Genomic DNA, 25,219 nt, shown 5'->3' with positions numbered 1-25,219 from the left:
AAATATAATATTTGCACCCAGAAGCCCCTCCTATGACCTCACCCCATAACCACCCCCCCACTTCCCCAAGGACACACCGCTAACTGCTCACCACGGCTCCCGTCTAGACTGTGAGGGGAGCACTGAGTTTGTAGACTGTGCCTGGTGCACTCTGTCCCATTGGAGCGATGTGTCTATGCTTCTGTGCAGCAGCAGTTGTTCATTTTAAATTCTTTTCTTTTTGCCCTGGCTGGTGTGCTCAGTGGTTAGAGCGTTGGCCTGTGCACAGAAAGGTCTTGGTTCAATTCCCGGTCAAGGGCACATACCTCAATTGCAGGTTTCCTCCCCAGCCCCAGTAGGGGCGCATGTGGGAGGCAACCAGTTATTCTCTCTCTCTCATTCCTCCCTTCCTTCAATTCTCTGAAAAGCAATGAAAAAATATCCTCAGGTGAGGATTAACAAAAATAAGTAAATAAATGAGTTATTGCCTGGCCAATGTGGCTCAGTGGTTGAGTGTGGACCTATGAACCAGGAGGTCACAGGTTCCATTCCCAGTCAGCACATACCTGGGTTTCCGGCTCAATCCCCAAGGTGGGGCATGCGGGAGGCAGCCAACCAATGCTTCTCTCTCATCGTTGATGTTTCTCTTTCCCTCTCTCCCCCTCTCCCTTCTTCTCTGAAATCAATAAAAATATATTTTAAACAAACCAATAAATAATGCTGTAAGGAACATGTGGATGCAGCTGTCTTTTAAAAAAATGAAATAAATGACTAAGTGAATTTTCTTTTTAATAGACTTTGTGTTTTAGAAAAGCTTTAGACTTTTCAGAAAAAGACGAGGCAGTGGCACCGAGTTCCCGTCTGCCTCGCACCCGGTTTGCCCCCTGAGAAAAGGTCACTGGTCACGGTCAGTGAGCCAATATCGGTACCGAGTGAGGAGTCTAGTTTGACGTGGTTTTCTTAGCGTTGCCTAGTGCCCGTTCTGCCCAGGACCCGCCTGGCACCGATCGCCGTGCCCCAGGCTCCGCGGCCAGCCCAGCTTCTCGCAGGGCGTGGGGTGCCTCACTGGCCGGTGCTGGTGTTTCCTCATGGCGAGGCGGGTCACGGGTGCGGGAGGGCCTCGAGGGGAAGGGCTGTTTTCATCACGTACGTCATTACAAGCCGCAAACTGTCGGGATGATTTATGGCCGCTGACGGCAGGGTCACCCTGCAGAGTTACCCCTTCTCCCCCTCCCCGTGGCGCAGTCTGGAGGGGGTCGTGGCGCACAGCCCACACGTGGGGCGTGGCGGAGGCTGCCCCTCTCCCGGGAGGCAGAGGATCGGCGTGAGCTGTTCGGATCTCCGCGGGGAGACGGGTCTCTTCTTCCTGGTTTATTTACAGTCCGTCCTTCCTCTGGATCAGCTTGGGCTTGCGGGTATTGACTTCACACTTGGAGCTATAATCCAACGCTGCGTTATTTTGTTTTGTTGTTCAAAACTTCCGTTTCTCCAAGGAGCGGGCCCTGGCTTCCTTCACTGAAGAGCACACAGCACTGGAAGCAAGATGTGGTGACGAGGCGCGCTCCTGTTACTGAGCATCACCTCCTGCAGGCCCTCTCCGACGGCCGAGCGGACAGAAAGGGTTTGTATACAGCATCACGCATTCTGCAGAGGCACCTGCACTGGCGGATGGCGCTGTGGAACAGCTGCGTCCTCACCAGCCCCCGCCTGCGGACTCCGAGAGAGCGCTGAGTCTCCAGTGACAGCGGGTTCCTCTCTCTCCTGGAGGGTCGGCCGTCTTGCCTGTGTGTTTTGATGTCAGGCACATACATGTCAGAGACTGTCATGACTTCTTGGAGAACGGACTCTTTGTCTCTGATCATTTTCCTGGCCCTGAGTCTGCTCTTCTGAAATTAATAACAGCTGCGATTTCTTCTGGTTACTGTTAGCCCGGCATACCTGTCCCATCCCTTTGCTGTTCATCTCCATCTGTCTTTACATTTACAGCTGATTTATTACAGACAACAGATGGTTGTGTCTTGTTTTTTTTTTGGGGGGGGAGGGGTTGTGTCTTATTTGTTTTTTAAATACACTCTGACAATCTCTATCTTCTTAATATATATATATTATATTCTATATTCTATATTCTATATTCTATATTCTATATTCTATATTCTATATTCTATATTCTATATAGTCTGCAATGCAACTGGGGCATGTTCCCTGACCAGGAATTGAACCATGACCTCCCAGTTCATAGGTCAACGCTCAACCACTGAGCAATGCCAGCTAGGCAACAATCTCTTACTTTTAATTGGTGTTCAGATCATTGACATTTGAAATGGGTATCGATGTGGTTGGATTAATATCTGCCATATTTGTGCACTGTCTGCTATCTATTGCCTTGGTTATTTGTTCTGTTTCTGTCTTCCACCGCTTTTGGGCATTCTTGGTTTTAATGGAGCATTTTGTGATTCCATTTTCTCTCCTTTCTCAGCACATCAGTTCTACAACTCTTCCTAAGCTGATTTTTCAGTGGCCTCCTTAGAGTTTGTGGTATACATTTACAATTAATCCAGGTCCACTTTCCAATGATGCCATCTTACTTCATGAGGAGTGCAAGTACCTAATAATAACAGAACATCCCTACTCTTCCTCCCATCCCTTGTATCATAATGGCCATCCATTTCACCAATAAATAAGCTATAATCATCTCATGCATGTTGCTATTGTTTTAAACAAACTATTATCTGTTAGCTCAGTTATGAATATTAAAAGTTTTTATTTTATCTTCACTCATTCATTCTCCAATGCTCTTCCTTTTTTTAAAAAAATATATATAGATTCAGGCTTCTGACATATATATATAATTTTCCTTCTTTCTGAAGAACTTCTCTGAATATTTCTTGCAAGGCAGGTCTACTGAGACAAATTCCCTCAATATTTGCTTGTCTGAGATGGTCTTTATTTTTCCTTTACTTTTGAAGGATAATTTCACAGGATATAGAATTCTAGATTGGTGATTTTGTTTTCTCTCTCAACACTTTAGATATGTCACTCCATTCTCTTCTTGCTTGTGTGGTTTCTAAGAAATAAGATCTAATTCTTATTTCTGTTCCTCCTTGCTAAGCCCTACCCCCATCCCTGGCTTCTTAGAATATTGTTTTATCTTTGACTTTCTGCGGTTTGAATATGATATACCTAAATATATTTATTTTGGCATTTATCTGTGTGGTGTTCTCCGAGCTTCCTGGATCTGTGGTTTGGTGTCTGACATAAGTACGAGGAACTCCCAGCCATTTTTGTTTCAAATATTTTTTCCATCCCTTTATCTCTTTCTTCTTCTGGTTTTCCCATTACGCATATATTATGCCTTTTGCAATTCTTGGACATTGTGTTTTTTAAGTCTTTTCCTCCTTTACCTTTACATTTTGGAAGTTTCCATTGATGTACCATCAGCAATTCTTTCCTCAGCCATGTCCAGTCCCATGCATTCCTTATTTCTGTTGCAGGTCCTTGGCCTCTAGCATTTAAAAAATTATTTCTTATAATTTTTATCTCTCTATTTAAACCACCCATCTTTTTTTTTTTTTTTTTTTAGCACGTTATCTACTTTTTCCATTAGAGCCATTTGTATATTAATCAGAATTATTTAAAATCCCTAATCTGATCATTCCAACATCTGTGTCATATCTTAGTCTGTTTCCAATGCTTGCCATATCTCGTCACTCTATGCTCTTTGCTTTTGGTATGGTACTTTTTGCCTAAAGCTGGACATGGTGTACTGGCTAAAAGGAACTTCGGTGATGTGACAGGTGTATGGGCAGTGGTTAGAGTGTTGGCCCTGCACTGAAGGGTTTTAGGTTCAATCCCTGGCCTTAGCCCACGCGGGAGGCAACCAATCACTGCGTCTCTCTCACGTGGATGTTTCTCTTTCTCCCCTCCCTCCCTGTCTCCCTCCCTCCCTCCTCTCCTCCCCCGCTCCCTCCCTCTTTCCCTGCCTCTAGAAGTCAATGGGAAAATATCCTCAGGTGAGGATTCACAACAACAAAAAGCTCCTAGACGTTTGTGAGCAGGAGGAGTCATGCAGTGGGTGGATCTGTGCCTCCGTCTTTCATGTCCCCATGTTCCCTTCCTGCTCTGGCTTCTGCTCAGACGGGGCACCCCCAGCCGTTCTCAGTCACGCTGAGTCCCACCCCATGTGCTCTGACAGCCCAGCACGGCTCCCATTTACCTGCCCCAAGTACAACGCAAAAGACCTGAACTGAATCCTTCAAACCTCGATGGAGTGTCTGCTGTTAGCTGGGCACAGGCCAGGCTCCGGGTGCTGATCCCGCTGGTCTGAGTGGTGATGTCTCCCCCACCCCCTCCCACCCCAGAGAACCGGCCTCAGGGAGATGCTCGCTGCAGGTTCTGAGAACCCGTCTCTCCTCCTCCCCATGGCCCGGGCAGGTGCACCAGGCCTGGGACAGGCGCCGACATGGAAGGACCAGGCTCCTGACCAGCATGGCCCTGCCTCCACCATCTACAGGGGGAGCGTGTGGGGGAGCTCTGTGTCCGTGGGCCGGGCGTGCAGTCCTGCAGGGGTCGTGGTGCCGGGCCCCGGGCCCCGGGCCCCGGGCAGAAGCAGAGGAGCATGCCCTCACCAGCCAGCTCCCTGCCCGGCATGGCAGCTCCCCCTGCACATGGGTCCACCCTGGCCGGGCTGGATGTGGCATTGGGGGGTCTGTCCCACAGAACGAGCATGCCTGTGCCCCCGGAGGCCAGTGCGTGGCTCCATCACCCCCTCAGGTCACCCCGAGGCTTGGTTTCGGCCGGTGACGGGTCCCAGCTCCATGTTCCAGATCCTCTGCTCCTAAGACCTTCGCCTCAGGCCGCAGGAGGCCAGGGTTCCATTCCCGGGCTCCCGCCCGCACCCCGACCTCACGCTCTGGGCTGTCTGCCAGGCTGCACCCCGGGTCCGCCCACCTCCCTGCGACGTGCACAGAGCGTGGCCAGAGGCTCCCCGTGGGTCCGCTCTGTCTGGGAGCCAGGCCCGCGTTCTATTTTTATACCTTATCTGCCGGCCGTGCCCTCGGCCGGGGACGGATAAGGCTGAGCTGAGCCGCAGGGCCTGTGCCCGGGCTTGAACGGAGCTTCTAACGCCCGCCACCGGCGCAGGGAGCCCTGAGCAGGCTCCTCCACCCTGTCACCCGGGGCGAGGGAGCCACGGAACGGGAGTCCACGGCCTCGGCTCAGGTGGGTGGACGGACGGCCATCGGCAGGCCTGGCCCGTGCAGGCCCCGAGGCTGCCCGGCTGGTCTGCGGGCCCCTGGGCTGTCAGAACTGGGACAGCCCTGGCGTTTGCTCAGACAAGCCCCCCAGACACGGGGGTCCCCGGGTCCCTGGGCTTCTGCAGAGCCACGGAGCGGCAGGGGGGCCGCTCTGCCCGCAGCTCTGGGTGATGTCCGCCCACTCACCCCGATGCCTCCACCTACCCCTCCGGCCAGCCTCCGGCCCAGCACACCCGCTGAGTCCGCGTGGCTCGGCAAACAGTCACCGAGGCTCCGTGGGGCACAGGCACACACACACACACACACCCCCGCCCCGGTCTGCTGTACACCGTCCAGAAAGGGGCGCCCCGGGTCCCAGAGAGCTGAGTAGCCAGTTATCAGATCAAGAAGTAATCTATGGCCCGGCCGGCGTGGCTCAGTGGTTGAGCGTTGACCTAGGAACCAGGAGTTCACGGTTCAACTCTCGGTCAGGGCACAGGCCCGGGTTGCGGGCTCCATCCCCAGTGTGGGGCGAGCAGGAGGCAGCCGGTCAATGATCCTCTCACATAATCTCATAATTGATGTTTCTCTGTTTCTGTCTCTCTCTCTCTCTGACTCTCCCCACCCCCTTCCTCTCTGAAATCAATTTTAAAAATGTTTTAAGAAAAGAAAAAGAAAAGAAGCTGGGAGTGGACCCTCGGGACAGACGGGGCGGGAGGGGGGGGGGGGGCTCCATTCCCAGGAGCCCAGTCGGATTCCGGAGAAGCAGCCGTGCGCTGCCTCGGGTGGGGCTCCGGCAATGGGAGAGAGGAGTGGCCCCGGAGCCCTGGGGAGGGAGGGCCGAGGTCAAGGCCGACGCCTGTGCCATTGGGACCTGCACAGCCCTCCCCACCGGGGAGAGGGCACTTCTCCGGAAAGGCTCCCTGTGCTGGAGGCAGGGGACGGGCAGGCGTGAGAGAGGGGGTGGGCATTTAGCTCGACTCTGCGGGGCGGGGGGGGGGGGGGGGGGGCCTTGGGCAGAGCCGATGATGGGTGCCCACAGCCTGCGGTGAGAGGGGGGGGGGGGGCGGGGCAGAGCCGATGACGGGTGCCCACAGCCTGCGGTGAGAGGGGGGGGGGGGCGGGGCAGAGCCGATGACGGGTGCCCACAGCCTGCGGCGCAGCAGCTCAGCACATACTGAACTGGACGGACGAGCCAGCAAAGAAGAAATGTACTCAGGGAGAAAAATTCTTTTTAAAAACATTTTTGTTGATGTCAGAGAGGAAGGGAGAAGGAGAGAAATAGAAGCATCAATGACGACAGAGAGTCACTGATCGGCTGCCTCCTGCACGCCCCACCCTGGGGATGGAGCCTGCAGCCCGGGCCTGTGCCCTGACCAGGAACTGAACTGGGACCTCCTGGTTCTAAGATGGATGCTCACTCATGGAGCCACGCCGCCGGGCAGAGGACAGTTCTGAGGAGAGGGTCTGAGCTCAGGATGGGGCAGCACGTGGAGAAGGATTCAGTCTGCGATCAGGTGTCATTCCACCGGTCACGACGGGCGCAGAGGGCACTGGGTGCATGCGTTTCTGAAGCCCCCCCCCCCCCCCCCCCCGTGCAGGTGTGCTCTCGCCCTCCTGGGGTCACCCCAGCGCCACCCCTGGCTTCCTCCCTCCTCGCCGGTTCCTCCCGGGTGGCCTGCAGCCCCCACGTCCGTCCGTCCGTCCGTCCGGGCGAGGGCCGTGTCTGGCACAGAAACCACGACCACGGCCACCAGCAGCCACGTTTCCAGAGTGACCTGTGCCCGCTCCGGCCGCCGCTCTGGCGTGGCTCCAGGCTGCCGGCCTCCCGCGGGGCTCCGGCCACAGGTGCTCTGTGTTCCCGGAAGCTGGAAGCACACCAAGGCCATGGCCGTGCAGGGACCGGAGAGATGGAATCTCCGCCGGCAGCTGGTCCCCACGAAGCCCCGCAGGCGCCGCCGTGCCTGCAGCCGCAGCGTGGGAGGGGCCGCCTCCGTCCGGGCCCCGGGCCCCGGGCTAAAACACGCATGTCAGGACCATGTGTGCAGTCCAGCGTCAGGCCGGCTGTCCGGGCGGAGACAGGCGCTCCCGGCGCCGATCACGTTCCAGGCGGTAATTACCGTGCCCACGCTCCCCGCAGCACCGCCGAGGCGGGCAGAGCCGGGCGCATGGGGGGGTGCTGGCATTTCTTTGGGAAACGTTTCTTAACCGGATTTGTGCTCTTTGCATAACAAGGTGAAGGTTGTGGCTATTTGTCAGGTGCAAGGGCCGCTGGGAAACACAATCCGGGGCCGATGGCCGGCTGCGCTTGTTCCCTGGGGGGCTCGAGGGTGCCAGGGGTCAGTGCCAGCGCCCAAGACGCGGGCAGAGGCAGCTTACGTGACTATTTTTGTGGGCAGTCTTTTTTCTTTAAAAAAAAAGATTTTTATTGATTTCAGAGATGAAGGGAGGAAGAGGGAGAGGGAGAGAGAAACATCAATGATGAGAGAGAATCACTGATCGGCTGCCTCCTGCACACCTCCTACTGGGGATGGAGCCCGCGGCCCAGGTGTGTGCCCTGTGGACGCCACAGCACCCAGCACGCAGGAGTGCCGGGCAGGCTGTCTGAGAAGGGCAGATCCACGGACCCTCTCCAGCCCCGGGGGGGGACCCACTCCAGCCCCGGGGGGGGGACCCTCTCCGGCCCCGGGGGAGGGGACCCTCTCCGGCCCCGGGGGGGGGAACCCTCTCCGGCCCCGGGGGGGGACCCTCTCCGGCCCCGGGGGGAGGGACCCTCTCCGGCCCCGGGGAGGGACCCTCTCCGGCCCCGGGGGGGACCCTCTCCGGCCCCGGGGGGAGGGACCCTCTCCGGCCCCGGGGGGAGACCCTCTCCGGCCCCGGGGGAGGGACCCTCTCCAGCCCCGGGGGGAGGGACCCTCTCCGGCCCCGGGGGGGGGGGACCCTCTCCAGCCCCGGGGAGGGACCCTCTCCGGCCCCGGGGGTGGGGGGGACCCTCTCCGGCCCCGGGGGGGGAGTGATGGGCGGGGGGGGGGGAGTGATGGGCAGGGAGATGCGGGCTGGGCCGAGCTTTTCTCTCTGCTCAGGGCGAGCTTTCCTCTGCTGCCCGCCACCCGCCTGGACCGTGCCCAGGCGGGGGGAGTTGGGGGGTAGGGGGGCGCACTGCGTGGTTGGGAGCACAGGGGCCAGGGCCTGGGCGGCTCCAGGACTGACTGCGGCATGGGGACCCCGCCAGGCTGGGCCCCAGCCTCAGCCCAGGCCGGCCGACCCCCCGGAAGGGCCCCTTAATGCCCAGCAGGTACGGGGTGCGCCCGCGCCGCTCGGAGGAGTCAGCTGGGGCGGGAGTGGCCTGGGCGCCTCAGGGGGAGCTGTCTGCAGGGTGCCTGTCCCCAGGGAGGGTTCCCTCCGGCACCCCAAACTCCTGCGGGGCAGGGCTGGGGAGAGCACCAGCCGCCCAGAGCTAAGCGCTGGGCCAGGGGCGGGAGACGGGCGGCAGCTGGAGGCCTGGGGTCCAGGGACCGCGGGAGGCGGGGAGGGGCGGAGGAGGGTGCGGAGAGGGGCGGGGGAGGGTGCGGGGTGGGGCGGGGAGGGGCGGAGGAGGGTGCGGGGTGGGGCGGGGAGGGTGCGGAGAGGGGCGGGGGAGGGTGCGGGGTGGGGCGGGGAGGGTGCGGAGAGGGGCGGGGGAGGGTGCGGAGAGGGGCGGGGGAGGGTGCGGGGTGGGGCGGGGAGGGTGCGGAGAGGGGCGGGGGAGGGTGCGGAGAGGGGCGGGGGAGGGGGCGGAGAGGGGCGGGGAGGGTGCGGAGAGGGGCGGGGGAGGGTGCGGGGTGGGGCGGGGAGGGTGCGGAGAGGGGCGGGGGAGGGTGCGGAGAGGGGCGGGGGAGGGTGCGGAGAGGGGCGGGGGAGGGTGCGGAGAGGGGCGGGGGAGGGTGCGGGGTGGGGCGGGGAGGGTGCGGAGAGGGGCGGGGGAGGGTGCGGAGAGGGGCGGGGAGGGGGCGGGGAGGGGGCGGGGTGGGGCGGGGAGGGTGCGGAGAGGGGCGGGGAGGGGGCGGGGAGGGGGCGGAGAGGGGCGGGGGAGGGGGCGGAGAGGGGCGGGGGAGGGTGCGGGGTGGGGCGGGGAGGGGGCGGAGAGGGGCGGGGGAGGGGGCGGAGAGGGGCGGGGAGGGTGCGGAGAGGGGCGGGGAGGGGGCGGAGAGGGGCGGGGAGGGTGCGGAGAGGGGCGGGGAGGGGGCGGAGAGGGGCGGGGGAGGGTGCGGGGTGGGGCGGGGAGGGTGCGGAGAGGGGCGGGGAGGGGGCGGGGTGGGGCGGGGAGGGTGCGGAGAGGGGCGGGGAGGGGGCGGGGAGGGGGCGGGGTGGGGCGGGGGAGGGCGGGGAGGGTGCGGAGAGGGGCGGGGAGGGTGCGGGGTGGGGCGCGGAGGGGCGGAGAGGGGCGGGGAGGGTGCGGAGAGGGGCGGGGAGGGTGCGGAGAGGGGCGGGGAGGGGGCGGAGAGGGGCGGGGGAGGGTGCGGGGTGGGGCGGGGAGGGTGCGGAGAGGGGCGGGGAGGGGGCGGGGTGGGGCGGGGAGGGTGCGGAGAGGGGCGGGGAGGGGGCGGGGAGGGGGCGGGGTGGGGCGGGGGAGGGCGGGGAGGGTGCGGAGAGGGGCGGGGAGGGTGCGGGGTGGGGCGCGGAGGGGCGGAGAGGGGCGGGGAGGGTGCGGAGAGGGGCGGGGGAGGGTGCGGAGAGGGGCGGGGAGGGTGCGGAGAGGGGCGGGGAGGGGGCGGGGTGGGGCGGGGAGGGTGCGGAGAGGGGCGGGGAGGGTGCGGGGTGGGGCGCGGAGGGGCGGAGAGGGGCGGGGAGGGTGCGGAGAGGGGCGGGGAGGGTGCGGAGAGGGGCGGGGGAGGGTGCGGGGTGGGGCGGGGAGGGTGCGGAGAGGGGCGGGGAGGGTGCGGAGAGGGGCGGGGGAGGGGGCGGGGTGGGGCGGGGGAGGGTGCGGAGAGGGGCGGGGGAGGGGGCGGGGAGGGGGCGGGGTGGGGCGCGGAGGGGGCGGGGAGGGGGCGGGGTGGGGCGCGGAGGGGGCGGGAGGCGGGGCGGCCAGGGCGGGCGCACTGGGCCCGGAGGGAGCGCGGTCTGGGCTGCTGTGGCCCCGCGCCCGGCCAGCCGCACAGACACCGGCCTCCCGGCGCCCGGACCGGTAAGTCCAGGCTCCTCGCCGGCTCCAGTGCCCAGTCAGGCGGCCCGAAGGGGCCTCCGGGGACCGGCTCTGAGCCCGGGCGCCCCCAGGCAGGCTCCTCGGTCTCCCGAGCACAGGCACAGAGCCGGCACCCGGCTCCCCCAGAAACTTTACAAAACTCCCCAAAGCACCCTCAGCAAGGAGCCCGCCCACCCCGCCTGCAGAGCAGACCCAGCGCCGCCGGCCTTTCTGTCTGTGCTGGTGACGGTGTCTCTGCCGGGCTGGACGGCTGGGAAAGGCGGGGACGGCCGGCGCCTGGTCTCCATCCCGGCGGTGGGGACGCGCCGCTTCTGGAGAAAGTTGGGGGGGGCAGCCACATGGCGGAGCCCCCCTCCCGCCCCCCCCGCGGTTTCCAGGCTCCGGGGGGACTGAGCTAATGGGGTCCCCCTCTGGTCAGGAAGGGCGGAACGAGGCCCCTGCGCGCTGGGGTCAGGGTCAGGGTCACCTGTGGGACTCCACAGCGGCTCCCATTCCCGCGGTGAGAGCTGCCGGAGGCCGCCCTGCGCTCCGGCTCTGGGGGTCGCACAGAGCCCCACTTCCTGCTGCTGGGGGGGGGGGTCCTGCTGGGTCCCCGCAGCCTCAGGGGTGTGCCTGTCCTGATGTTAGTGAACGTGAGCCAAACCCAAGTGCAAGCTGCAGGCCTCCGCGGACTCACCTGTCCCCCCCGGAGCTGGGAGAGCACTGCGTGTGCGGGCGTCTGCGTGTGACTGTGTGTGTGCGTCTGCGTGTGCGTGTGGGCGTCTGCGTGTGACTGTGTATGTGTGTGTCTGCGTGTCTGTGTGGGCATCTGTGTGCGTCTGCGTGTGACTGTGTGTGTGCGTCTGCGTGTGCGGGCGTCTGCGTGTGACTATGTATGTGTGTGTCTGCGTGTCTGTGTGGGCATCTGTTTGTGTGTGCGTGTGTCTGTGTATGTGTGCGTCTGCGTGTGCCGGCGTCTGCGGGCGTGCTGGGGGTTGAATGGGACACGATTCGTTCATGCATTCGTGCCCACATGCCTGTGTCCTGGTAGTGCGTGGCGCTCCTGCCACGGCCAGACTCTGTTCTGGCCTCCGGGCTGCCACAGGGAACGGCGGCCGAGATCCCCCGAAGCTCCGGTCTCGGGAAGACACAGGATACGCAGTGCAGGTGGCGGTGAGAGCTGCTGTCTAACGGGGTGAGCGCAGGGCGGGGGGTGGGGAGAGTGGAAATTGGGCTGTTATTCAGTCACCACCGCCTCACAGCGCTCCGGGAACAGGTGGGCTGGTATTAACCACACACGTTTTAATACGCAGGCCACATGATGCTAAAAACACATGAATAATATAAATAAGGTAGTTTACGTTTCATTAGGTGAAAACCTGCTATGTGGGTAGAGGTTTTCATTCGGTCCCCCGTCTCTTCCCAGAGTGCACTGGGCCTCCCTGTAATTTGCTCACGTGGCCTTGCTTTGATCTAGCACTTGCCTCCGTTTGGGTGGGCAAACCCACCTGGCGGGTTGGTGCTGGCGTGGGGCTGGTGGGCAAGTCTCACCCCGCCGAGCCCTGGGGGCCGCGCCCAGGCCGGTGGACGGCGGTGACAGGCCCGTCAGGAGAGGAGCTGGCGGACAGGGTGCTGTGGGGGTCGAAGGGGTCGGCGTCAGGATGGGGTCACAGGCAGCGCCCCGGAGCGGCGAGAGCCGGTAGGATGCTGACAGACAGCATGGTGGCCACGCTCTCACGGAGACCGGCACAAGCCAGAGGCGAAGGGGGGCATGTCCGCCCCACAAAGCCCTGGGGGTGGTCAGAGCAGACCCCGGGTTCAGAGGGAAGCTGGGGTTCCCGGAATGCACTTAACCACTGCCTCCCTCCCTGTGCCTCCCCGCCCCCGAGCCTGGGATCTGCTGTCACCCCCTCTCCCCCAGCGTCTCGTCCTGTTCCTGTGGTGTGACTGGGCCCTCACCCCACCCCTCCCGTCACCTGGTCCTCTGACAGGCGCTGAGCCCTGAGCAGGCTGTGTCCTCATTCCTGAGCCCCCGACCACCCTCGGGGTACGCCGCCCCCAGGCCACGGGGGAGACCGGATGGAACCAGCGACCACTGGAGGGTCGGGCCTGCTGGCTCGTCTCTGCACCGAGGCCACGTGCCTCCAGAATTCGGACGTGGTGCCCTGGTGACGATGAAACGGCTGACAACTGCTTCTCAGGAGAGTGGGAGTGTGAAGTTTTTTTGTTTTGTTTAATACACCGTATTGATGTCAGAGAGGAAGGGAGGGGGAGAGAGAAATACAATAAATATCAGTGATGAGAGAGAATCACTGACCGGCTGCCTCCTGCACGCCCCCCACTGGGGATGGAGCCCACAACCCGGCCTGGGCCCTCACTGGGAATTGAACCCTGACCTCCTGGCTCAGAGGTCGGCGCTCAGCCCCTGAGCCACGCCGGCCGGGCAGCTCCCAGAATTCCTGGCGGGTGAGCCGCGTCGGCCTGCAGGAGCCTTTCCGGGGCTGCTTCGTCACCACCGGCCTCTCGGAGTGCGTTCAGGTGCTTTTTGGAGAGGAGGCCTGACCTCGGTGCGCCCGCTCCCCTCTGGGAGCTGTTCTCCGTGATGCGGTGGCTGACGTGGCTGTCCGGTCACCGGAGCCACGCCTCCCACGGCGGCCCCGAGCACGCCGTTCGGTGGAGGGAACGTGGGGATGGCAGCGGCCCCGCGGGCGGGCAGATTGGATCTGGTCATTAAAACTGCGCTGGCGATGCCAGGCGGTGCCAGGCCATTCTGAGGCTCATTGCACAAAGCACCACCTGACCCCGTATCCACGGAGGTGAGGCCACTGGGAGGGTTCAGGAAGCATGCCCCGTCAGGATTCCAGGAGACACCCCTGCACCAGGTGTCCTGTGGGCGCTCAGGGGAGACTGTCACCTTCTGTGAGGCTCCTGGCAGTCCCGGGGGGAGGGGCTGAGAGGGCAGACCCCCCCCCCCCCGAGCTGGCGCACTGGCCGTGGAGGGAGGGCCACGCGACCCCCCACAGGACCCTGCGGGAGGCTGCCAGGTGACCAGGTAGTGTTCCCGCAGTGCGGTCCCCGGGGGGTGGCCTCCCGGTCGCCCACAGCCCCGGGGCCTGGCCAGGTGTGTGAGCCACGGCACCAGCAGTGTGAGTCCCTCCCAGGCCACGGGCTGTGGTCAGCTGGGGGGGGGGGCACGGAGGAGCAGCCGCCCACGCCACGGGGGCCGTGCCTCTTGGAGAGGGAAGGGAGGCGGGCACGCACAGACACGCCTGGCGGGGGGGGGCCACGTGCTGAGGACAGGGAAGAAGGAAGGCCGGGGCCCGGAACCCGACACCGTGTACATACGTGTTATCTGCTCGGCTGCTGCACAGACACCGGGGCGGGGCCGCACAGAGGTTCGCTTTCTCACGGTCCGGAGGCTGGGAGTCCAAGGTCAAGGTCCCGGAGGGGCCGGAGTCTGGCCGGAGCCGCCGCTGGCTGCAGGAGGCCGCCTGCGCATGGTGTCCTCGGGGGCTCTTCCTCTCCTGTGAGAAGGGCCCACCCGAGGCCCCCCTACCCTCAGGGACCTCCGAGCGCCCCCTCTCAGGACAGCCACTGGGGGTGAGGGCTCCGTGAACGGGGGAGGAGCACGCTTTGGTCCGGAGCCTGTGGGCTGCAGGCACACAGACCCTGTGTCTGCCAAGGCCCTCGCTCTGGTGGCGCCTTGGAGGCAGCAGGGGGACTGGCCGATGGGGATAAAGGGAATCAGTTCATCAACTGACCGATCAGGAGAGGCCCCTGTGTGGACAGGAGTGGCACGCGGAACGGACCGAGGCGTGTGGGAGGCACCTGAGGTTTTTTAAATTATTTTTTTTATTGACTTCAGAGAGGAAGGGAGGAGAGAGAGATAGAAACATCAATGATGAGAGAATCATGGATCAGCTGCCTCCTACCCCTGCCCACTGGGGACCGAGCCCACAACCCGGCGTGTGCCCTGACCGGGAATCGAACCGCGATCTCCTGGTTCACAGGTCACCGCTCAGCCACGGAGCCACGCCGGCCGGGCAGCACCTGAGGTTGTAAAAGTCGCCTCCTGTGCGTGTGTGGGGTGTGGGTTGTGGCCCAGGCGGACATTTTGATTTCTCCCATTTTCCTCCGCAGACTTTCCCAGGATCCCGCTCTCCGCCGCGGCCCGGAGTGCAGGATGCACCTGCCGAACGCCACGGCGGTGACGCCGCTCCTGGCCCGGCTGTGGCGGGAGACGGCCCACGCGGCCGGCAATGCGTCCGGCCCCGCCCGCCGCGCGCCGGGCAGCACGGGCGGGATGGAGGCGCTGTACATCCTCATGGTGCTCGGCTTCTTCGGCTTCTTCACGCTGGGCATCATGCTCAGCTACATCCGCTCCAAGAAGCTGGAGCACTCGCACGACCCCTTCAACGTGTACATCGAGAACGACGCCTGGCAGGAGCAGGACAAGGCGCTGCTGCAGGCCCGCGTGCTGGAGAGCGTCCAGGCCTGCTGCGTGCTCCGCAACCCGCAGGCCGTGGAGCGGCCCCACGCCCACCTGCCCGGGGCCGCGCCCGCGCCCTGACCGGCCGGGGGGCGGGCACTGGGCGGAGCCTCCTGGACGGCCCGGTTTCCCCCGCCCTGGACGGCCCGGTTTCTCTCTCGTACTCTGTATGGACACACATTTTTTTTTTTCTATTATGAGGGTGAGTGGTGGGTTTATAGCACTATTTCTATAAAAATCACATCCCTTCTCTCAGAGACTGTCAGCTGCCCCCCCCCCCCACCCCCGGATCTGTCCCCGGAGATCCTGGCCTCGGGGGATAAGAGCCGCACGCACTTCCCAGACTCCCTTGCAGCGAGCAGGCCTGTGATGACGTCCCGGCGGTGGAAGTGGCTGAGGAGGGAATTTCGGAGAGGTTCTTGAAAAGAGAAGGACGTGCCCTCCGCTCCCCTTCCCCCCTCCCGGGGCGGGCCTGGTGGGCGGCGTGGCTCGGGGACGGACGGACGGTGTGTTCGCGGACAGACGGCAGCGTCTCCGGGCAGTGCCGCGGCAGGCTCTCCCACCTCCGACGCCCGCCGCTCAGACTCGACAGGGAAAGGAAGCCGGCTCCCGTCTTCCTGAAGGTGGTTTTGGTTTATGTTCAAGTAGCAGAGTCAGTATTCCCAGGAATATGGCGAGGACGCGGGATAAAATAAACCCGCTTCAGAACGCATGCCCAGAGGGAGGCGCTGGCTATCACGCAGGAGGGAGCCCCCCCCCCCCCCCCGAGTCCAGGGGAGGGGAGGGTTGGGCAAGGGGCACCGCCGGGCCGAGGGGACGGGGCGTTTCAAGGTGTGCTCCCACTGGGGCTGACTCGTGTCCTCCCAAGGGATCAGTCCCAGCCCTGGCCTGCGGGTGGGGTTACGGGGAACGGCCTTGGCAATGGCATCGAGGAAGAGGGGCCGCGGGGGCCGATGTCCTCCAGGAGGAGCGGACTGGCCCGGACGCCCAGGAGCCCCGTGTGCCCACGGAGCAGAGGCCGGAGCGCCGCAGCCACAGCCCGGGCCCTGCGACGCCACCATGAGCTGCCGGAGGCGAGCAGGAGGCCCAGAGGACCCGGGGCCAGGGCCCTGACTCCGACTCCTGGCCTCGGGACGGGACCACACGCTCCTGTGGCTTTAGGCCGCACAGTATGGCTTCTGTACGGTCTCACGGGGCCCTCAGGAGGTCATGTCGCTCCTCTCCCCACCCCTTCCCACAGCCGCGTCCTCCTGCTCGCAGACCAGAGGCGGGGAGGGGCTGAGGGTGCGGGGAGCACACCTCCTGCTCCTGTCCCCACCCCTCCCCACAGCCGCGTCCGCCCGCCTCCTTCCGCTCCCAGACCAGGGGCGGGAAGGGGCTGAGGGTGCGGGAGCACTCCTTCTCTCCTGCAGGGAAGGAAGCTCCTTAGCATGCCCCCCTAAGAGCCCAGAGCCACCTGCCCGTGGTTTTCAGCCTCCTCCAGTGGATGGCAGTGTGTACATGGATAGCCATGGCCACGGGCAGCCTTGGCCACGGGCAGCCTTGGCCACGGGCAGCATTATCCATGGACAGCATTGGCCACGGGCAGTGCTGGCCACCAGTAGCCTTGGCCACAGGCAGCATTGGCCACGGGCAGCATTATCCACGGGCAGCCTTGGCCACGGGCAGTGCTGGCCACGGGCAGTGCTGGCCATGGGCAGCCTTGGCCACGGCAGAGCTAGCACTCCCGGACCCCTGTACGCCCACCTGCCGGACATTCCTAGTACGTAATAAAACAATTGCTCTCAGCCCACACAGGATACAGAGGTAACACACAGCATCGAGGGCCGAACTCAGAGGGACAGCCGGTCCCCGGCTGCGTCCGGTTCCTGGCAGCAGCCAGGCCTCAGGGGTGCCGCAGTCCCGGCGTGGAGGCCCCAGTCCTCGAGCGGGTGCTCCGGGGTCAGAGTCCTCTGGAAACCCGAAGAGAGCTAACGACCCCTCCCCTCTCCCCCCCGGAAAAGCAAACCCTCACACGGCCCTGTGCCCACCACCTGGGGCTCGTGGGCCCCAAGCCCGTCTGCCCGCTGCCCCTGTGTGGCCCCGGCTGCACACACGCCTCGCCCTGTGGAAGGAGAGGCGGGGAGCTCAGGTGGGGGGGGGGACCCAGGGCGTACGTGGCCCCTGTGAGTCTCGGGGTCACTCTGACCTTGGTGTTCCCGGCGTGGGCCTGGCTCCTTATCACCAGCCACGCCCCCAGACTCCGTGCCTTTTCCCCGAGGGAGGGGCCCGAGCTCCGTGCATCCGTCCTGGGGGCGCCAGCCGCTCAGCTCACCCGCACCCTCCCCTCTCCCAGGCCCCACCCCGTCCCGTCACCGGGAGTCAGTGTGTCATGACTCTGCTCCTCCGGTTCCTGGGGCCGGCCCAGGGGGTCCGCCCGGAGAGGCAGACCTGTGTGCGCACCTCGCTGCCTCTGAGCGGGGAGAGTTACCAGCCCTCACACCCCCCCTGCCCTGCACGCACACACACACACACACACACACACACACACCCGGCCTGGCTTTAATAATCAGGAAAGAGGCAATTCATTGTCTGTCGACCTTGAAACACTAGCTCCAGCCATGACCTGTCATGCAGCGGCCGAGGGCACGGCACAGGGAGGGTCAGGGACACAGCCAAGGTCATCGATGGCTGAACGACCCATGGAGGTGACAGGAGCGCCACCTCCCCAGCTTCTGGCTCCCGACCTCCTGCCCAGCAGCCAGGGCCCCGGAGGCCGGCGGGGCGGACGGAGCGCGGGGCCCGGAGGCCGGCAGGGGGACGGAGCGCGGGCCGCTCAGAGGGTCGGTGTCCCTGCGGCCACAGAGCAGAGGCCACGGTCACTGCGGACGGGGATTCCCTGATGGACTCGCCCATGCTCACTCAGCTTGGTCGTCCTGACAGTCCATCCTCCAAGGGCCTCAGCCGCCTGCCCTGCGCCCGTGGCTCGAGGGCGGGATCTGACCCTCTGCCGGCCTTTGGGGAGGAAAGGCGGCACCGAGCGGAGGAGAGCCACTGGGGACCGGTGTGCCGTGCCCCTCCCCGCGCTGCCTCCGTCTCCCGGCGGCTCCTGTTTGGGGAGCCCTGAGGGTTGGCGATGAGGGTTGGCAGTGAGAGTTAGCGGTGAGGGTTGGCGGTGAGGGTTGGTGGTGAGGGTTGGCAGTGAGAGTTAGCGGTGAGGGTTGGCGGTGAGGGTTGGCAGTGAGAGTTGACGGTGAGAATTGGCAGTGAGGGTTGGCAGTGAGGGTTGGCGGTGAGGGTTGGCGGTGAGGGTTGGCGGTGAGGGTTGGCGGTGAGGGTTGACGGTGAGAATTGGCGGTGAGGGTTGGCGGTGAGAGAGGTGAGGGTTGGCAGTGAGGGTTGGCGGTGAGGGTTGGCGGTGAGGGTTGGCGGTGAGAGAGGTGAGGGTTGGCGGTGAGGGTTGGCGGTGAGGGTTGGCGGTGAGGGTTGGCGGTGAGAGTTGGCGCTGAGAGAGGTGAGGGTTGGCGGTGAGGGTTGGCGGTGAGGGTTGGCGGTGAGGGTTGGCGGTGAGGGTTGGCGGTGAGAGTTGGCGGTGAGGGTTGGCGGTGAGAGTTGGCGGTGAGGGTTGGCGCTGAGAGAGGTGAGGGTTGGCGGTGAGGGTTGGCGGTGAGGGTTGGCGGTGAGAGTTGGCAGTGAGGGTTGGCGGTGAGGGTTGGCGGTGAGGGTTGGCGGTGAGGGTTGGCGGTGAGTTAGAGGTGAGAATTGGCAGTGAGGGTTGGCGGTGAGGGTTGGCGGTGAGGGTTGGCGCTGAGAGAGGTGAGGGTTGGCGGTGAGGGTTGGCGGTGAGGGTTGGCGGTGAGGGTTAGCCATGAGGGGCAGGCAGAGTGAGCCTGCACTGCCCACCCTCCACCTGCAGGCAGGGCTGTGTGGCCAGCAGCCGCCCAGGGCTCCATGGAGGGCGCCATCTCCAGTGCCCGCAGGAGGACTGCTGCCTGGCACAGAGAGAGAGGGCGGGTCAGACTCCGGGAGATCAGCAGAGGCTGGGAGGACTGAGGACGAAAGGAGCGGGAGGAGCTGGGAGGAGGTGGACAGATCTAAGCGCAGAAGGGAGTCGGCGGTGTGGGGTGTGGGGTGTGGGGCCACTGCACCTCCCCCCCCCCACACACACACACACACCCACGCCAGGGTGCGGGCGCCTGTCAGTCAGCAAGGCCAGATCCTGGCACCAGCTCCTGGGCGGTCTGCGGGCTCCACCGAGGAAAGGAACTCTGTGCGCGGCTGCCCCCTGGTGGTGGCACGGAGCACATCCTCGGTGCCTGCACGGGTGTGTGTGGTGGGGAGAGTCCTGGGTCCTGAGGCCCCTGGAGCAGGTGGGGCCTGCGTGGGGCCGGGCGAGGTCCCCAGTGACCTGTAGAGACCCAGGAAGGTGACTTCTATTCACGCGTCGGTTCAGCCAGACAGCGTGGAAGCCCGGAGGAGAGGTCGCCTCTGGAAGTGCGTCCACGGCCCTCCTCCGAGTGAATTCTGGGGACCTCCTGGGCCCCTCCCCCTCTTCTGTGATGGAGCCAGCCTAGCCCATGGCCAGGGATAGCCCCCTCCCTTCCAGCTCTTGGGAATCCATTTCAGCGGGACTGAGGCCCCATCAGTCCCAGGAGGGAGCCGTGCTGTGCGTGGAGGGAGGACTCCACGGGGGTGACCCCCTGATGTTCTGACCCTGCTCCTCACCGCACTGGACAGGGCACAGGCCCACGAGGCCGTGGGGCTGGCCCGACACCCACTCCCCACGGGTGGGAGGCCGAGGGCTCATTGGCCCACCTGTCCCTGGAGCAGACGTGGCTGCAGCAGGGGGTCCCGGCTGCTCCAAGGATCTGACATGGACCCTGTAACCGTCTGCCCCCCTTCCCTCTGCACCTTCCCCACCTGCCCCTGTGAGGGGTGATGCCGGCCGCTCAGCCCCCACAGGGCAGTCCCACAGCACAGTCTCCCCCTCCCCCCACCCCAGGCCAACAGGACTGGGGCCATGAGTGACTCCGTAGACTCATTTCATGCCTTCTGAGGGCCGTGCAGAGGCTTACAGTTAGTGGTTAGGGACAGGGTGGGGTTAGAGATAGGGTTAGGGGTAGAGATAGGGTTTGGGTTAGAGATATGGTTAGGGTTAGGGATGGGGTTAGGTTTAGGGTTAGGTTTAGGATTAGGAATAGTGTTAGGGTTAGTGTCAAGGTTAGGGTTAGGGATAAGGTTCTGTTTAGGGTTAGGGTTAGGTATAGGGTTATGGTTAGGGTTAGGGTTATGGTTAGGCTTAGGGATAGGATTAGGGTTAGGGTTAAGGGTTAGCCTTAGGGTTAGTGGTAGCGGTTGGGGTTAGGGTTAGGGTTACGGTTAGGTTTAAGGGTTAGGATTAGGGGTATGGGTAGGGGTAGTTGTAGGAAAATAAGTTGAGAAACACAGAGACACGCCGTGACATCAGACAGGCAGGCAGCCGATAAACACACCCCTGTGTCTGAGCGGGAGTTTTATTGGGGGGTATAGACAGAATCTGGATTTTAATAAATCTATAACTATCATTAAGCCCATATTTATGAACTTTACAAGCTTTTTTTTTTTAATGCTTTTGTATGTGTGGCTGTGAAATCCGGGTGCTAACCATGGTGAGGCCCCAGCACACAGCATGGCTGTCTCATCAGCGCCCTCTGTTGGAAGCCCTCCGCCTGGACATCAGGGAACCCCAGGCAGCTCTGCGAGGTGACCCTCTCGCCACCAGGGGGCGGAGCATCCACGGGGACCTGGGAGCCCTGCAGGGGGAGAACGGGAGAACCTCTGGGTGGCTCCCTGGGGCCCCTGGGGAGCCAGGTGCTGCTGTCAGACCGGCTCCTGGGAATCCTGACTGGTGCCTGGGAGGGTGAGAGGCTGTTGTTGTTGTGTTCAGTTCGGCAGCCACAGGTGCAGCTTCACAGCTCATCTGTCCGCAGGCTGTTTCTCCAGCAGCAGGATGAGCTCCCACAAGAAGATGCTGAGGGGTGAGGTGTGTGTGTGGGGGGGTGGGGACCAGCTCTGGGGGATGGGACTTAAAGGGCCAGGGAGCAAGGATTTCAAACACGCTAGCGTGCACACGGCCGATTCCTCGCCAAGAGCTGATAACGTTCCTTGCTTTTGAGTTCCTAACTCAAAAAACTGGATTTGCCGAAACCGGTGTGGCTCAGTGGACAGAGCGTCGGCCTGTGGACTGAAGGGTCCCAGGCTCGATTCCGGTCAAGGGCATGTACCTTGGTTGCGGGCACATCCCCAGTGGGGGGGGGGGGGTGCAGGAGGCAGCTGACCAATGTTTCTCTCTCATCGATGTTTCTAACTCTCTATACCTCTCCCTTTCTCTCTGTAAAAAAATCGATAAAATATATTTTAAAAAAACAACAACAACAAAAACTATACTTGCCTCTCGGGGGGTAGCAGATCTGGCAAAGAGAAGAACAGATTGTCACAGGGATGCCGCTCCGAGGTAGGAGAGGGTCTTGGGCTCCTGTCGGGGGTGGTCTCTGTGTGAAAGGGGCGCCCGGCTCTTACACACAAGGTACTCAGCACAGCACTCCGCGCCGTGCTTGGTTGCCCTGCTGACCAGCGCGTGGGAGGTGGGCCCGCCGGTACTCAGAGGCCGCCTCCGCCTCTCAGTGCGGGCAGAGGACCACGGTGGTCTCTGTGCTGCTGCGGCCCGTCTCCCCGGCCCTGAGATGGCCCCGCCTTTCCGGTTACACCGGGGCAGGGGCAGCCGGCACGGGTCCGGAAACACTGGCACGCACGGCCCCGGACGCTTGGGTGACCGGCGGGCAGGAGCCGGTGCTGACAGGTTCTCAAAGTCAGTATCCTCACTGCCGACGACAGAGCTGGCCCCTGGGCTGACACCGTCCAAGCCGCTCGGACCGCCTCGGGCTCCGGGGTGCAGGCGTGCAGACCATTTCACAGACGGCCTCTCGGTCAGCGAGCAGGAAACGCGTGCTCCGAGTCAGTGAGTGTGCGTGGGATCCCCGTGCGGGAGGAGGAGCGTGGTTTGATGTTTTAAACACATTCGTGCTTCCTTTCCTGTGACAGGTGTGGACGGAAGGGGCCCCGGGCTGGCCCGACGGCTCAGGGGAGGCCTGTGTGGCCGGCTGCAAACTCAGACCCACAGTCACCACAGGGATGGTCTGACATTAAACTTTTTTAATTTATTTATTAAATTATTATCTGTGTACATATCTTACCATTGCCCCCCTCCCCCATGCATGCCCTCCCTCCCCAGAGTTTTGTGTCCATTGGTTGTACTTATATGCAGGTGAAGTTAAACTTTAACTAAAGCAGTGATGGTGACAGTCACCTCCTAGGCCGGTATCTTTACCTCACCTGTGCCTGTCTGTCTTCGTGCAAACTTTTTAAAGTGGGGGCCAGATCACGGTCCCTCAGAGAACTGGAGGGCCAGACTATATGAACTACTAATTCCTACTGTAACACCTCGGCTGCGCTCACTGCCCAAAAAACCTGGCGGGCCGGATCAGACTCCTCTGCGGGCCGCATGTGGCCCGCGGGCCGTAGTTTGAAGACCCCTGTGTATGATAACACACTCTTGACATGTCTGGGTAACTTGTAACTCCCTTTTTCTGGAGCCCCTGGGGCACAGCCTCATGTGGCGGGCGCCAGGACAGACGCCACAAATTCCTTCGTTATCATGTTCTTTGTTCCTGCACCCCCTGAGTATGTGTCCGTCTTTTCACTTTTTATCCAATCCCAGGGGTTTCCCACCGCTTGGCTTTCTCCCTGCCTCCTTACTCGTCACCGATGGGTTTCATGTCACCCACCTGTGTCCCTCCTTTGATTTCAGTGTATAAATACAGGTGTAACCCGCCATTTTCCGGAGCATCATCTCAGTCCATTGAGGTTCTGCTTCCCGGCACATGTCAACCGTTTGGCTCAAATAACCTCACAGAGATTCACAGGTTCCGATGGTTTGTTCGCGTTAACACTAGTTTTCCCTGAATCGGGGCCGTTTCTCTGCCCAGGAGCGGCCGTTTCTCAGTGTTAAGGCCGTGGCGGGGTTAGGAAACGGGTCGTGTTGTCACATGTGTTGCAAACCATTTCCCCCAGTTCGTCCTTTATCTGCTTCTAGAGTCTGTTAATAACCCTTTGTTTTTGCTGCAAAGGAATTGTTATCTTATTTATTTCTTTTAGAGAGAGGAAGGGAGAGAGAGAAACATCAGTGATGAGGGAGAATCACTGACCAGCTGCCTCCTGCAGCTCCCCATTGGGGATGGAGCCTGCAACCTGGACCTGTGCCCTGAGCGGGAACTGAACCGTGACCTCCTGGCTCACAGGTTGCTATTTAACCACTGGGCCACACGGGCCCCGAACAGGGGGACCAAGGCCACTTCCCGGGCCCCCGGTTCCCGGAGCCGCGCTGGCCGCCTCCCCGGGGACGGCACAGTGACTCACCCCTGAAGCCTCCCGCGGGCACCGGCTGCCCGCGCCCTCCCTGTCCCCGGGCGCCTGCGCTGGCAGCGCGCCACGCAGACACCCCCACGGGGAGGCCTGCCCGCAGCTTCCTTCCTGCTTCCTGGGACCCGGCGGGCCCCCGCCTCCCGCCCGCAGGCGAGGAGCCGGGGTCACAGAGGCAGGGCCTCGCCAGGGGCACACGGTCAGGGCATGGCCGGCCGTTCGCCCTGCACGCCCCAGGCCTGACCTGGCCCTCCCCCCGCACGGGCCGGGAACCCCTGTGTCCGTGGCAGAGCCCGGGCCACGGCCCGCCTGCGGGCAGCAGGCAGCAGGGCCTGAACAGCACTGACACAGATGGACATGTAATCAGTGGACGCACTTACTATGAATAGCAGACCCCACACCCAGTTAACGTTCCTTCACGTGTAAAGAACACCGAGTGAGCACTCTCCCTCCCTCCAGCCCCACCTGCCTGCTTCCCTCCTCCCCCTCGGCTCCTGCCCTTGCTTCCGCGGCCTCCTCCAGGGCTGCTCGATGCTGTTCCTCAGCTCCTCCGTGTTCTTCTCAGTGCCTGTACCTCCGCTCCTCCGGAAATTACACTTTAAAAGCCAGCAGCCCGCCCCGTCTGGCCGGGTTGCTCAGTGGTTAGAGTGCTGTCCTGTGGACTGAAGGTCCCAGGTTCCATTCCCAGCCAAGGGCATGTACCTCGCCTGGAGGTTCGATCCCTGGCCCCGGTCAGGGCGTGAGCAGGAAGCAACCAATTGATGTGTCTCTCACATCGATGTTTTCCTCTCTCCCCCTCCTCTCCCTTCCTTCCACTCTCTCTAAAAAAAAAAATCAATGGAAACCTTGGGTGAGAATAAAAATGAATATATTCAGTAAGCCCTGCTGGTGTGGCTCAGGGGTTGAGCAGCAACCTATGAACCTGGAGGTCACAGCTCAGTTCCTGGTCAGGGCACAGGCCTGGGTTGTGGGCTCCATCCCCAGTGGGGCACGTGCAAGGGGGGGCCAGGTGATCTATGATTCCCTCTCATCATTGGTGCTTCTCTCTCTCTCCCTCTCCCTTCCTCTCTGAATATCTATCTAAAAGCCTGAGCGACCATCACAACCGAACAGACAGCCAAACAGGCTGAGAGGGGTGACCAGGCTGGCAGGGGAGTTAGCGAGGGGCGACCAAACCACTGAGCAGCAGGCTTTGTGGGGTGACCAGGCCTGCAGGGGGGGCAGTGAGTGGTGACCAGGCTGGCAAAGGGGGGCAGTGAGGGGTCACCAGGCAGGTGGGAGGGGGGCAGTTGGAGGTGACCAGGCTGGCAGGGGGGAAGTAAGGGGCGACCAGGCCAGTGGGGGGGAGGGGGCAGTTGGGGGCAACTAGGCTGGCAGGGAGGATAGTTGGGGATGACCAGGCCAGCAGGAGGGGCAGTTAGGGGCAATCAGGCTGGCAGGCAGGTTTGCAGTTAGGAACCAGTGGTCCCAAATTGTGAGAGGGATGGCCAACTGCCGGTTTAGGCCCAATCCCCAGGATCTAGCCTAAACCAGCCATTAGACATCCCCCAAGGAGTCCCAGATTGGAGAGGGTGCGGGCTGGGCTGAGGAGACCCTCCCCACCCCGTGCACCAGGCCTCAGTATAAAATAAATACATAAAGGCCCACACCCTTCACACGTGTGGCCGGTCATGGCCTGCGGTGGGGAGTCAGGAGGAAGGGGGCGGGGCAGACCCTCTCCGGGGCCAGAAGGGACCCACTTGGACTGCATGTGCCCGTGGCTCAGACACCCTCCGCCTGGCCCGGGCCCACCGCTCCCGGCCCTGCGGGGCTCTGTCCCGAGCCAGGACAGTCCCAGAGGAAGTGGGTGACCGGCCCCGTGACAGCCCCACACACCTGACCCGACACGCCCGCGGCAGGTGCAGACCGGGGCGGCAGGAGCCA

The 25,219-nt window shown here is 62.9% G+C and overlaps 2 protein-coding genes across 4 annotated transcripts in view; one reads left to right on the top strand and one right to left on the bottom strand.

Moving 5' to 3' along the window:
• KCNE2 (potassium voltage-gated channel subfamily E regulatory subunit 2) overlaps positions 1-25,219 on the bottom strand; it is a 286,345-nt gene that overhangs the window by 213,770 nt on the left and 47,356 nt on the right. The window lies entirely within an intron of this gene.
• On the top strand, positions 5,090-15,571 carry KCNE1 (potassium voltage-gated channel subfamily E regulatory subunit 1). 3 transcript variants are annotated; one of them, XM_084873723.1, is made up of 2 exons: positions 5,090-5,196; positions 14,512-15,571. In XM_084873723.1, the coding sequence occupies exon 2, from the start codon at positions 14,555-14,557 to the stop codon at positions 14,939-14,941; it is 387 nt and encodes a 128-aa protein (XP_084729849.1). In that variant the 5' UTR covers positions 5,090-5,196; positions 14,512-14,554; the 3' UTR covers positions 14,942-15,571. The 3 variants fall into 3 exon arrangements, with proteins under 3 accessions (XP_084729849.1, XP_084729848.1, XP_084729850.1); XM_084873722.1 differs by lacking the exon at positions 5,090-5,196 and adding an exon at positions 10,285-10,374; XM_084873724.1 differs by lacking the exon at positions 5,090-5,196 and adding an exon at positions 10,352-10,374 and having other exon boundaries at positions 14,522-15,571.

Source organism: Pipistrellus hanaki (genome assembly GCF_964339955.1).
Source record: "Pipistrellus hanaki genome assembly, chromosome: 2".
NCBI lineage: Eukaryota > Metazoa > Chordata > Mammalia > Chiroptera > Vespertilionidae > Pipistrellus > Pipistrellus hanaki.
This window is presented reverse-complemented; position numbering and strand designations above follow the sequence as displayed.